Genomic DNA, 14252 nt, shown 5'->3' on the forward strand with positions numbered 1-14252 from the left:
CAAGTTTTAACAGACTTACACATTATACATAACTTAGGTTAGAAACCATGCGAAGGTGATGGTGATCTTTTGAATCTTCTGGGCTTGCTTAAAAATTCTCCTTTTTTCTCCAAAGCTATTATACTCTGAATTGATTCTAGTCCACACAACTGAAAGAAGATAAAAACGGTAGAGTGGCGATATGGAAGAGAGTCTTAGCATTTGATTTATGACTCGGACAATATGAAGGAAATGGTCATGAGGATGAGAATTTCAAGGAAATGTATCAGCAAGTGGAAGAGACTCAGAAATTGACCTTGGGCAAATTGCTTTACCTCTCTGGACCTCATTGTCTTCATTTGTAAAACTAGAGTGTTGGAAGTGAGCCCTAAGGAATTTTTCAGCTTGAGAATTCAGTAAAGTAGACTAGTTAAAATGGACAACAGGACCAAACGTAGTTTTTGCTTGTTTGTTTTCTTTCCAGTTTCATTGAGATATAATTGACACATAACATTGTATTACTTTAAGGTGTACAACATAATGCTTTGAGATACATATGGCTCCCATGCCAAGTCATATTCTCCAGCTTAGTCTTCATCAATAATGTGATATTTTGGTCTCCCTTTGCCATATCCTCATCTTATTTCCCAGTATGTTCAGAATTTGGATGTGCAAGAAGAGTGCTGTTCATTTGGCTCTCTCAGACTCCAAAAGCTGGGATGCAGGGGGAAAAAATTGGCTTTGGTGAGAAGGGATTATTGTTTCCTCTGAATCTGGAGAAGGCAATATGTTTCCTCTGAATCAGGAGATGGCACTGATTGTGAAGAACTAGAAATCCTTGAGGTATGATGGAGTTTCAGGGATTCAAAATCATCTCAGTCAGGTAGGACGCCAAATAATCAGCTAAGAATGAGTCATCAGGCATGGACTTGGAAAGTTAAAAGGAGAAAAGATTTATAATTGCCTCTATGTGGAGTATACTCAAGAATCCACTGAAAGAGGTTTAGAGATGGGGACCAAGATGGCAGAGTAGAAAGACCCTGAGCTCACCCTCTCTCACAACCACACCAAAATCACAACTATTTTAAGAACAACCATCAGTGAACAAGACCAGAACCTACCAGAAAAGATCTTCTACAACTAAAGACATAAAGAAGGACCCACAATGAAATGGGTAGGAGGGGCGGATTCACAATATAATCAACTTCCATACCCACAAACCAGAGAATAATTATAGTGCTTCCACAGGAGTGAGTGTTCTGAGCCCCACGTTGGGCTCCCCAGCTTGGGGGTCCTGCACCAGGAAGACAAGCCCCCAGAGCATTTGGCTTTGAAGGCCAGTGGGACTTAATTTCTGGAGTCCCAAAGGACTAGTGGGAAACAGAGACTTTATTCTTAAAGCACACACACAAATCTCATATTCTCTGGGACCCAGGGCAGAAGCAGTAATTTGATAGGAACCTGGACCAGACCTACCTGTGGTCTTGGAGAGTCTCTCAGAGAGGCGGGGGTCAGCTGTGGCTCACCCTAGGGACATAGACACTGGTGGCAGCCATTCTGGGGAGCTGCTACTATGTGGACATTGGTGCTGGTAGGCACCATTGTGGAACCCTCCCTCTAGCTCATTAGCTCTAAGACCTGGCTCCACGCAACTGTTCGTTAGCACCTGTGTAGGGATGTCTCAGGCCAAGAAATGAACTGGGTAGGAACAAGCCCCACCCCTCAGCAGATGGGCTGCCTAAAGACTTCATGAGCCCACAGCCACCTCTAGACATGCTTCTAGGCATGATCCTGCCCACCGGAGGGCCAGGACCCAGCTCCATGCTCCAGGGGGCAGTCACCAGGTATAAGAAAACTATGATCCCACAGCCTATGGACCCAGCCTGCCTACAGCAGGCCAGACCCTGCCCTGGGGCCAGCTGGGCCCTGTTCCTGCCCATTGGCAGGCAAACACAAGCTTTGGGACATCCTGGATACTGTACCCAACTGTGTCAGGAACCAGCCCCTCCCCACCAGTGATCTGACACAAGCTGTGGGATCCCTGGGCCCTGTAGCCAGACTCCAGGACCCAGCTCTGTGAGCCAGTAGTCCAGCACTAACCCCAGAACCTGGCTTCACCCACCAGTGGGTAGACAACAGCCCTGGGGTCTTCTGGACCCTGACTCTGCCCACCAGTGAGCCAGCACTAGCCCCGAGGCCCCCTGGGGTTCTGCAGTCAGCTGCTTCATGACCAGGCCCAGCCAACCAGCAGCCAGAAGCCTCCGCACAAGGCAGGGCCTGGCAACCAAGTGGATTAGGGGCCAACCAAGACTACCAGACCACCCACATAGTCAGCCTACCACAACAGAAGGACCCACACAGGCCTCATAGGGGAAACCCCTAGAACATATAGCTTGGATGATGAGAGGGGGGTGCACTGCTGGGACACATAGGACTTCTCCTACAGAAGGCCACTTCTTTGGGGTCAGGAAACATAATTAACCTACCAAATAAATAAAAATACAGGTAGCAACTTAGGCAAAATGAGGCATCAGAGGAACATGTTCCAGATGAAGGAACAAGATAAAACCCCAGAAGAAGAACTAAGTGAAGTGGAGATAGACAATCTACCTGAGAAAGAGTTCAGGGTAATGATCATAAAAATGATCAAAGAACTTGGGAGAAGAATGTATGCACAGAGCAAGAAGTTAGAAGTTTTTAACAAAGAGTTATAAAGAACAACCAAACAGAGATGAAGAATACAATAACTGAAATGAAAAATATACCAGAAGGAGTCAACAGTAGACTAAATGATACAGAGGAAGGGATCAGCAAGATGGAAGACAGAGTAGAGGAAATCACTGACATCGAACAGACAAAAGAAAAAAAAAAACAGAAATGAAGACAGTTTAAGAGACCTCTGGGACAACATCAAGTGCACTAATATTTGCATTATAGGAGTCTCAGAAGGAAAAGAGAGAGAGAAAGAGGCTGAGAACATATTTGAAGACGTAATAGCTGAAGACTTCCCTAACCTGAGAAAGGAAGCAGTCATCCAAGTCCAGGAAGTGCAGAGAGTCCCCTACAGGATTAACCCAAGGGGGAACACACCAAGACACATAGTCATTAAAATGACAAAAATTAAAAATAGAGAATATTAAAAGTAGCAAGGGAGAAGCAACAAATAGCATGCAAAGGAACTCGCATGAGGATATCAGCTGACTTTTCAGCAGAAACTCTGCAGGCCAGAAGAGAGTGGCATGATATATTTAAAGTGATGAAAGGGAAAAACCTACAACCGAGAATACTCTACCCAGCAAGGCTCTCATTCAGATTTGATGGAGAGATCAAAAGATTTACAGACAAGCAGAATCTAAAAGGATTCAGCACCACCAAACCAGCTTTACAACAAATGTTAAAGGAACTTCTCTAGGTGAGAAAGAAAAGGCCATAGCTAGAAACAAGTAAAATTACAAAATGAAAAAGCTCATCAATAAAGGCAAACATAAAGGTAGGAAATCATCCATGCACAAAGCTAGTAGGAAGGTTAGAAGACAAAATTAGTAAAATAATATATATCCACAATAAGCAGTTAAGGGAGACACAAAACAATTAGATGTAAAATATGATATCAAAAATAGTAATCATGAGGGGAGGAGAGTACAACTGTTGGGTTGTTAAAATACATTTGAAATTAACAGATCAGCAAGTTAAAACAATTTTATATATATGCTACTAAACAACCAGTGGCTCACTGAAGAAATCAAAGAGGAAATCAGAAAGTACCTGGAGACAAATGAGAATGAATACCTGACTATCCAAAACCTATGGGATGCAGCAAAAGCAGTTCTAAAAGGGAAGTTTATAGCGATACAGGCTTACCTCAGGAAACAAGAAAAATCTCAAATAAACAACCTAGCCCTATAGCAGATGAAAGCTCTTATATAGAGAATGGATAAACAACAAGGTCTTACTGTGTAGCACTATATTCAGTATAGTTCAAGAGAATTATATTCAATATCCTATGATACACCATAATAGAAAAGAATATAAAAATGTATATATATGTATAACTGAATCACTTTGCTGTACGGCAGAAATTAACACAACATTGTAAATCAATTATACTTCAAAAAAAAAAGAATGGAAAAAAATAAAATATAGGTGAATTATATCACAATGAAGCTGGGAAAAAAGAAATAAAGTAAAACATTATCATAATTTATAGGAAAAAAACCCAAAAAGCCCCTAACCCTATACCTAAAGGAACTAGAGAAAGAAGAATAGACAAAACCCAAAGATAGTAGAAGGAAAGAAATCATGAAGATGAGAGCAGAAATAAAGGAAATAGAAACTAAAACAATAGAAAAGATCAATGAAACTAAAAGCTGGTTCTTTGAAAAGATAAACAAAATTGATAAACCTTTAGCTAGACTCATCAAGAAAAAAGGGAGAGGGCTCAGATCAATAAAACCAGAAATGCAAATGAAGTTCCAACCAACACCACAGAAATATGAAGGATCATGAGAGACTACTGTGAACAACTCTACTGTGAAAACTGGACTACCTAGAAGAAATGGACAAATTCTTAGAAATGTACAATCTCCTGAGATTGAACTGGAAGAAACAGAAAATATGAACAGACCAATTACCAGTAATGAAATCGAGTCAGTAATTTAAAAAATTCCAACAAGCAAAAGTCCAGGACCAGATGGCTTCACAGGTGAATTCTACCAAACATTTAGAGAAGAGTTAACACCTATCCTTCTCCGAATATTCCAAAATATTGTGGAGGAAGGAACACTTCCAAATGCATTCTATGGGACCAGCATTACCCTAATACCAGATAAAGATATCACAAAAAAAGAAAATTACAGGCCAATATCACTGATGAACCTAGATGCAGAAATCCTCAACAAAATATTTGCAAACTGAATCCAACAATACATTAAAAGGATCATACACAGTGACGAAGTGGGATTTATCCCAGAGATGCAAGGATTTTTCTATATCTGCAAATCAATCAATGTGATACACCACATTAACAAATTGAAGAATAAAAACCAGATGATCATCTTGATAGATGCAGAAAAGCTTTTGACAAAATTCAACGTCCATTTATGATAAAAACTTTCCAGAAAGTGGGCATAGAGGGAACATACTTCAACATAATAAAGACCATATAGGGCCTACCCACAGCTAACATCATACTCAACAGTGAAAAGCTGAAAACATTTCCTCTGAGATCAGGAACAAGACACAGATGCCCTTGTCATGTTTTATTCATCATATTATTGGAAGCCCTAGCCCCAGCAATCAGAGAAGAAAAAGAAATAAAAAGAATCCAAATTGGAAAAGAAGAAATAAAACTGTCACTATTTGCAGATGACATGATACTATTTGTAGAAAATCCTAAAGATGCCAGAAAACTACTAGAACTCATCAATGAATTCAGTAAAGTTGCAGGATATAAAATTAATATACAGAAATCTGTTGCATTTCTATACACTAACAACTATCAGAAAGAGAAATAAAGGAAACAATCCCCTTTACCATAACATCAAAAATAATAAAATACCTAGGAATAAACTTACCTAAGGAGGCAAAAGACCTGTACTCTGAAAACTATAAGATGCTGATGAAAGAAACTGAAGATGACACAAACAGATGGAAAGCTATACCATGTTCTTGGATTGGAAGAATCAATATTGTTAAAATGACCACACTATCCAAGGCAATCTACAGGTTCAATGCAATCCCTATCAAAATACCAATGGTATTTTTCACAGACCTAGAACAAAAAAAATTTTAATTTGTATGGAAACACAAAATACCCCGAATAGCCAAAACAATCTTGAGAAAGAAGAGTAGAGCTGGAGGAATCACACTCTCTGACATCAGACTATACTATAAAGCTACAGTAATCAAAACAGAATGGTATTGGCACAAAAACAGAATATAGACAAATGCAACAGGATAGAATGCCCAGAAATAAAGTCACTAGTCTACAACAAAAGAGGCAAGAATATACAAGGGAGAAAAGGAAGTCTCTTCAATAAATGGTTCTGGGAAAACTGGACAGCTACATGTGAAAGAATGAAATCAGAACATTCTCTAACACTGTACACAAAAATAAACTCAAAATGGATTAAGAACCTAAACGTAAGACCCAAAACCATAAAACTCCCAGAGGAAAACACAGGCAGAACACTCTGACATAAATCACAGCAATGTTCTTTTGGCTCTATCTCCTAAACAAAGGAATTAGACGCACAAATAAATAAATGGGACCTAATTAAACTTAAAAGCTTCTGTACGGCAAAGGAAAAAAAACAAAAACAAAAAGACAACCTACTAAACCTACTAAATGGGGGAAAATATTTGCAAATGATGTGACTGATAAGGGGTTATTATCCAAAATATATAAACAGCTCATACAGTTCAACATCAAAAAACCCCCCAAAAACAAAAAACAAACAACAACAACAACAAAAAACAAACAAACAACCTGATTAGAAAATGGGCAGAAGACCTGAATAGACATTTATCCAAAGAGGAAATGCAGATGGCCAACAGGTATATGAAAAGATGCTCAACATCACTCATCGTCAGGGAAATGCAAATCAAAACCACAATGAGATATCACTTCACACCAGGCAGAATGGCTGTCATCAAAAAGAACACAAATAACAAATGTTGGAGGGGATGTGAAGAAAAGGAAACCCTTGTACACTGTTGTCGGAATGTAAATTGTTGCAGCCACTGTGGAAAACAGTATGTAAGTTTCTCAAAAAACTGAAAATAAAACTACCATATGACCCAGCAATTCCACTCCTGGGTATATATTCAAAAAACAACAACAACAGCGCTAATTGGAAAAGATTCATGCACCTCAGTGTTCTTAGCAACATTACTTACACTTACCAAGATACAGAAGCCACGTGTATGTCCATGAACAGATAAAGAAGATGTAGTATACATATACAATGGAATACTATGCAGCCATAGAAAGGAATGAAAATCTTGCCTTTTGTAACAACATGGGTGGACTTCGACGGTATTATTCTAAGTGAAATAAGTCAGACAGAGAAAGACAAATACTGTATGATATCACTTATATGTGGAATCTGAAAAATTCTACAAACGAGTGAATATAACAAAAAAGAATCAGGCTCACAGATACAGAGAACAAATTAGTGGTTATCAGTGGGGAGAGGGAAGGAGGAGGGGCAACATAAGGGTAGGGGATTAAGAGGTACAAACAATTATGTATAAAATAAGCTACAATGATATATTATACAACACAGGGAATATAGCCAATATTTTATAATAACTATAAATGGAGTATAACCTTTAAAAGTTGTGAATCACTGAATTGTATACCTGTAGCTTATATAATATTGTTCATCAGCTAGACTTCAATTTAAAAGAAAAAGAATCTACTGAAGAGGACAAAAAGATTTCCAGTTAGGATGACAAACAAAGTGACATTAACAGTCTTGGATGGGCAGGGCTCTAAGGCAGCCTAGGGACAGCCACCAGGGACAGAAGTGATGAAAACTACTCTATAGAATATATTTTATTAAATTATATTAACTTTCATAAGTAAATGAAGGAATCTATTAGGGTTAGACAGTAAATGGTTTTATCTATATTATTTGAAATACTATAGTATTCTTTTTCAAATTTGATAGTTTAGACAACCACAGAGTTAACCCTTGTCTTAATTGATTCAGGCTCTTCCTCGTGTGTGTATTCAGTTTTTTTTTTTTTAATTAAAAAAAATTTTAATAGCCCAATCAACAAAATACTGCATTACAGCAGCTCCAAACACCAGCAGGATGAAGTTTTAACATCCGTTGTTTCTAATTACATAGATATAGCCAATAGCTTTATTGTAGTTTATTATTCATTATGTGACAGGTTCAATTGTTCTCATGCAGAAAAGAAAATACCCTGGTTTATTCCCTTTGCCCATTGACTTTTCTAGGATTAAAGTGAGTGCCAGCTTCTCTTTAAAGTAATCTCAGACTATTCTTTTACATCCCTGATTTCTCTCAATTCCTATCATTCTTAAAGTCAAAGTGTGTATTACCACATACAGTTTGGTGGGGATGGGGGAGGGAGAGTAGGGAGCAGGGAAGGATTTCAGGAGGCAATTGGACTTGAACTGTGTGGAGGGAGAATAGAATTTGGCAGGTGGATATGGGAGGTGGGAGCCAGGAGCACTCCAGGTATGGCACACTACTTGCCTCCAAAAAGCATGGAGGCAAGATGTCAGGTCATCTTTAGGGAGCAGTGTGCTGAGCAGGCCCTTTGACTAGAGGACAAGGATTCAAAGGGAGTGTGGTCTCCATGACTGGAAAAAATAGCCTGAAACCAGATTGTACAAGGCTGCAGGAAGCCAGCTTCTTTTAAGGATAGGTGAGATTTTGATGAGGAAATAGCCTGTGCAGAGGTAGAAAATGAAAATTCAATAGTTTTGATTGTTGGAATGAGATTCTAGAAGGAAAGGAAATAAGAGTCTAGGAGATTGGCAGAAAAAATTAAAAGGGAAGTGAGGAGGAGTTAAACAATAAAAAGGGAGGGCTCAATTTTACTTGAAAAGTCAAGCAAGTAATGTTGTTTTGCTGTTGAGAAAAGAATTCCTTTTGATATTTAGAAATACAAAAGTGATTTTAAATAAATCTACTCTGTCAGAGTTTTTGTTTCTTTTCCCCTGCCATTTTTTTTTTTTTTCACTTTTGGTTAAAAAAAATATGCTGAAAGAAATTAGGTACACAACAGGGACTGAAATAATTTCAAATAATTTTTCTTTTAGCTGGATTGCTGTTATAAAATAGGACTACATTTTGATTCAGAACTTTTACGAAGAACTTGGGCATTTTATTACAACATCTGTTTCTACGTTTTAATTTCTCTCCTTCCTTTTATAGGCATTTGCATACTTTTTTTTTTTTTCAGATGAGAAGACCTTTTCGTTTGCCACAAGAAGGCTATTATCCAGAATGTTAATGGGCTTTCAGCTATTAAGATGTAATGATATACCTTGAGTATTTAACTATAAATTTGAAAAATCTCCGTGAACAATCTCAAAGGAATACTTAGAATGCACTCTTGGTAAATTGGCTCATTTTCCTGTAATTTACTGGAAGTGCTGATATGAGAGCAGTCCTAATGTGAAAAGTACAATAATCCCTGGAGTTACATTGTATGTATTTAATGATTACTCTCAAAGAATAAAACATATGAGACCATTTAGCCTTCATTCACATTTGTTACTTAGAATCACAGTAGAGAAACAATCACTTTTCTTTTGGTGCACAAAATTAGAAGTGATACATTTAATATCTTTTAAAACAAGAGGTACAGTGATGTTACACTTTTGCCTAACAATTGCTCTTTTCCGAAACAAAGACTGTTCTAGTTAGGAACATGATTCTTCTGGTTTTGTGGAGGCCCCTTTCATTCCATTGATAATTGAAATATTTTTAGAAACCCATAATGTAGTTTTCTTTGATGTCAGTCAAAAAGATTAGTCTGCCTTCTAGCCATGAGCTTCTACTACATTGGGGAATTATTTAAGGAGGTAGTCAACTTGCAGAAGCAGCAGTTGCAGGAGCAAAGGGTCTTGTTTGGAATTTTGTGTGATTGTGTTTTTCTTCTTTACCAGGGGACTGAAAGTTGTGGAACCCTAATTTGTGACATCAGGTGTTTTTTGGTAAGCAGCCATTTATGACTCTGGAAGATTGGGACTGACAGGAAGCCCCTTCTGAGATTTTAACAAAGTTCTCGAACAACACCTATACCATGGACATAAAGCTGGATCCTTCCCGAGATGACCTGCCTCTCATGGCCAACACCAGCCACATACTTGTGAAGCACTATGTACTGGATTTAGATGTGGATTTCGAAAGTCAAATCATTGAGGGCACCATAGTGCTTTTCTTCGAGTCTGGAAATAAATTCAAGAAACAGAGTAGTTCCACCGAGGAAACCTACCCATCAGAGTCAAACGAAGCCTGCCAATTTAGGACGCCTGAACCCTGCCATATTCCTGTGACAAATACAAGGACCGTCTCATCTAAAATGGGATATAATGATTTTGTAATCTGTGGTAAAGGTGAAAAAGATACTTCTGGTAAAGATGGTAACCATGACAACCAGGAACAGGCTTCTGGGATTTCTAGCTCAAAGTACTGCTGTGACACAGGGAATCATGGGAGTGAGGATTTTTTGCTAGTGTTGGACTGCTGTGATTTATCTGTGTTAAAGGTTGAGGAGGTGGATGTTGCTGCTGTGCCAGGTATTGAAAAATTTACAAGGTCTCCCAAGCTCAGGAATCAGATTGTACGTGAACTCGTGGCTCTGCCTGCAGATCGTTGGAGGGAGCAGTTAGACTATTATGCTCGCTGCAGCCAGGCTCCTGGTTGTGGGGAACTCCTGTTTGACATTGACACTTGGAGCTTACAGATCAGGAAGACAGGGGCTCAGACAGCTACTGACTTTCCTCATGCCATAAGGATACGGTACACAACCAAACCCCAGGGGCGATCAGTTACATGGACCTCAGACCAGAGTGGCAGGTAGGTTATCTGGGCCCTCTGCAGTCCCCTGCCCATTAATCTTACACACCGGGAGATGAGTCTTTGTAAATACACTCCTCTTTATTGTGGCATTACCCATCTAACCTTAAATCCTTCGACCCACAGTGAAGCAGGTAAATTCCCAGGCATGCTGAACTCTTAATAGGATTACTTCCCTTAAGTCAGGATGAAAAGATTACTTTATTAAGCCCCTGTATTTCTGAGTTAGGAGACTGAAAGTCAGGTTTAATGGTTAAATGCCGAGCCTAGCTCTCTGTTGAGATCTCTGCTGGCAACTTCCAGTACTGTAGATGGAAACGATATGTATCTTTGAGCAAATACTTTCTCAAAGTTCCTTCATATTCCCCCTGAGGGATTACATAGCTGCCAAGTTGGGTTGGTGTGAAGCCTGGCAAAGTGCTTCCAAATAAAGCCAGCTCTGCTTTGTGGCTTTCTTACTGTACCTGTCTCTTGGCAGCAATGCCTCCCTGGACTTTGTCAGTTATTATGTAATATGAACCCTCAAACACTGGAAAGATCTGGTTCTGAGGAGTGTGACAGTCAGTCCTGCTGAGTCCACACTTGCCTCTTTGACCGTGATTCTGGGTATCTGACACCAAGGAGACTGCTGATTTTTTGTGTGGGGAGAAGGAATTGATGAAGCATCGATGTTCAGAGGGCGGGTATTTAGGCAGTCATTTGTTCTTTTCTTCTTGCCCGTCCTCTAACAGTTGTTCGGGGTTTTTAGAATTTGAGAATTTTCAAATCAAACTTTATTGATTCCTCATTATTCTACCTATTTCTTTGTGCTAATGTACTGCAAAGCAATACAATAATTATAGCAGATCTTGGTTGGAAGAGTGTTCATCTCTGTGAGCTTGTTTTTCAGCGCCTTCTTTTATAGCATTGGACTCCCTTAATGGAGGCAGTGGTCTCGGTAAATTGCTTACATCTCTCCCCCAACTCACCCCCCAAAAAACCTTTTAGATTTTATTTTTTAAAGCATCACTTTGACTTTGAGCTCTCATTATCCCGTTCCTTGCCTCTAATCTTACCTCCTGCTCTGGTCTCCCTCCCTGCTCAGAATGAGTTTGCTTCCTGTCATTTCTGCTGGAGTCTGAGGCGGCCTTTGGGATAGTGCAGGGGTGGTGCAAATTTACATCAGTACAAAAGCATAGTGACTTATCTATAGAATAACTTATTTGATATTCTTGGGAGTCTATGAGGGAAAGAAATAGGTGTTCCTACTGTATCTTCAAATTTTTTTGAAATTATTGAAGATGGGCTGTTCAATAAGATTTGACAATATACTGTCTCTGAATATTCAACTAGGAAATTCTAGATTTTATACTCTCAGATATTTCATTTTTGAATTAGAATAACGGGGAAGAAGACACTATCGACAGTATTTAGAAGAAATACTCAGTAATGGCCTCAAACATGGCTTTCTTCTCAGTGCTTACTACAAAGAAAGAGTTTAGACTTGTGAATTACACTGCATGTAAAGTGTTGAGTAGGAATGAGTTATTGATAAATGCTGGTTTCCTTAAAGAAACTCAGAAGGTCCGTGGGCACATTTTGCTCCTGAAAGGTTGACTTGAATTTACTCTTGATGTCTCCTTTTCTGAAAATTCAGTAAAACACATGATCACAGCAGGAGTTTAAGCTGTATTTTTGGAAGTTTGTGATTATATGTTAGTAAATAAATGGCATTTATGCAGTCTTACAGGGATAAAAAATTTTTTTTAATCCTCAAAGATTTTTTCTTCTCCTTTTTTTTTTTCTTTTTTTTGGGGGGAATTTTATTACAGTCAAGATAATCTTCCATGAATGGCCACCAAATCTCTGTAAATTTTCCCACATGCTTAAAAATAAATCTAGGTATATACTGGTAACTGTTTGGATACTGTAAGAACTTAAAATGCCCAAGGATCCCAGGTTACTAGACAGAAATAATTGCTTAGTGATATGAGCAAATAGTAATCATCAGGGTTACAATGCTTTATGAATATAATTGTGTGAAAATGTAAAATTTCACAATTGTGTGAAAAATATAACTGGGTAGAGCTTACTTCCTTCAAGGCATAGAGTCTACATTTATTAAACTAAAGTAGTGGTTACATTTTTATCCTTGAATGGCAGAATACTATCCATATGCCTACTATAAATTCTTAGTCTGGATGAGAAACTTTTTATTCCCATTTTACAAGTAGGAAAATTGAATAAAGTTACTGAAAGCTCCTAGAAAAATCCATGCGTTAATTGTGAAAGGGAGCTCTGTTTCTTACTTTTGATTTTTACCATGTCCCTTATTGTATGCAAAGATTTCAATACATTTAAAAAAACAAATTATATTAGCTTTCAATAAACTTCTATTTTTAAGCAGATACTAGACAGAAACTTAAGAAAAGCTCTAAACTGGTACTTTTCCTTTCAAGTTCCATCAGTGGCTTCTCCCCTTCCCACTCTCATCCTACCCCTTGTTGAGAATAAAACTTGTTATTTTGTTTGATAATATATAAATAAATAATCACTTAAGAGGTCAGAGGATCCTAGGATGAAATGTAAAATATGACAGAACAATCTAGCTATATTAAAAATGTATGAAACAACCTCAGTGAAGGGAGTAGAGGAAAAAGATACTGACCTAAGTAACTTTGGAAATGAGTTGAATCTGTAAGGCTAAAGGCAAAAGGAACTGTACATAAATACTGTACTGTAGTTGATAGAGTTGTTTCCCATGGGGGTACAGGTTAACAATCCTGGTACCACTGTACGTGTATCCTGGAATTGAGCAATTTAGTAAATGGATGCAGATGATGGGAGCCAGGTTTCTCACTGCTGAAGAGGGAGATTACAGATGAGCAAGGGGAGGAGGCTAGAATGATCCATGTGGAAATGGATTAGAATTGGAGACATCACTGTGAACTCATGTTTAGCATACTATAGATACAGATGGTTGCATATAGAAATAATTATAGATATGGATGTTTGCAAGTGATAGCATACACACATATATTTCCTTGTTTGTCAGCTGAGTGGGTTTAGGAGCAGTGAGTGTACCCTAGCGCCCGGATCTTGGTTTCTGATATATTCTCCAGTAAAGGAACCAGGGCTTCTTGGGGAAATGTCTGGGACTGGGGCAGGCAACACGCAAGGTGAAGCTGGAGCATCTATAGTGCCGGAAAATAAGGAAATGCTCAAACAGCAGCAACAAGAACCTGGAATTACGTGTGTCTGTCAAAGTCCAAGGAGCCATCTGAAAGAACTCCTAATAACTCAAACTGAGCAACAAAATAAAATAGTTTTGGATGATAACCCAAAATATAAAATAAATATCCATGAGTCCATACTAATATAAAACAGTGATTGACTTAAATAAACAAATAGAGGAGGATGGCCAAATCCATGGTGCAAAAGATGTCCAAGTTATATAGATACTCTGCCCTTAACGTGGTAGAGCATAACTCCTCACTCCTTAAGTGTGAGCTATTCACAGTGACTTCCTTCCAAAGAGGACAGGATGCAAAGGAGGAAAAAGTAAATTTTCATTGGAGAAACGTGACAAACGTGACCTTGGCAAGGAGATCAAAGTTAGCATCAACAGTGATGAGTCACATTGATAGTATGAACCCTTGCTATGGTGTGATGAAAATGGCATCTTTGTGATCTTCTTCCCCAAAACCCATAACGCCAGTCTAACCAAGA

The 14252-nt window shown here is 38.5% G+C and overlaps 1 protein-coding gene and 1 long non-coding RNA gene across 8 annotated transcripts in view; one reads left to right on the plus strand and one right to left on the minus strand.

Moving 5' to 3' along the window:
* The window catches only part of LOC309664556, a 365050-nt gene that overhangs the window by 227353 nt on the left and 123445 nt on the right, over positions 1–14252 (minus strand). The gene's annotated exons all lie outside the window — the stretch shown is intronic.
* AOPEP (aminopeptidase O (putative)) overlaps positions 1–14252 on the plus strand; it is a 379363-nt gene that overhangs the window by 58424 nt on the left and 306687 nt on the right. For all 7 annotated transcript variants that reach the window (XM_082469688.1, XM_082469684.1, XM_082469686.1 and 4 more), the window contains exon 2: positions 9632–10544. In XM_082469688.1, coding sequence (XP_082325814.1) covers positions 9769–10544 — 776 coding nt within the window. In that variant the 5' untranslated portion in view covers positions 9632–9768. The remainder of the gene's footprint in view (positions 1–9631; positions 10545–14252) is intronic.

The sequence above is a fragment of the Balaenoptera physalus genome (genome assembly GCF_965194825.1).
Source record: "Balaenoptera physalus genome assembly, chromosome: 7".
In the NCBI taxonomy this organism is placed as follows: Eukaryota; Metazoa; Chordata; class Mammalia; order Artiodactyla; family Balaenopteridae; genus Balaenoptera; species Balaenoptera physalus.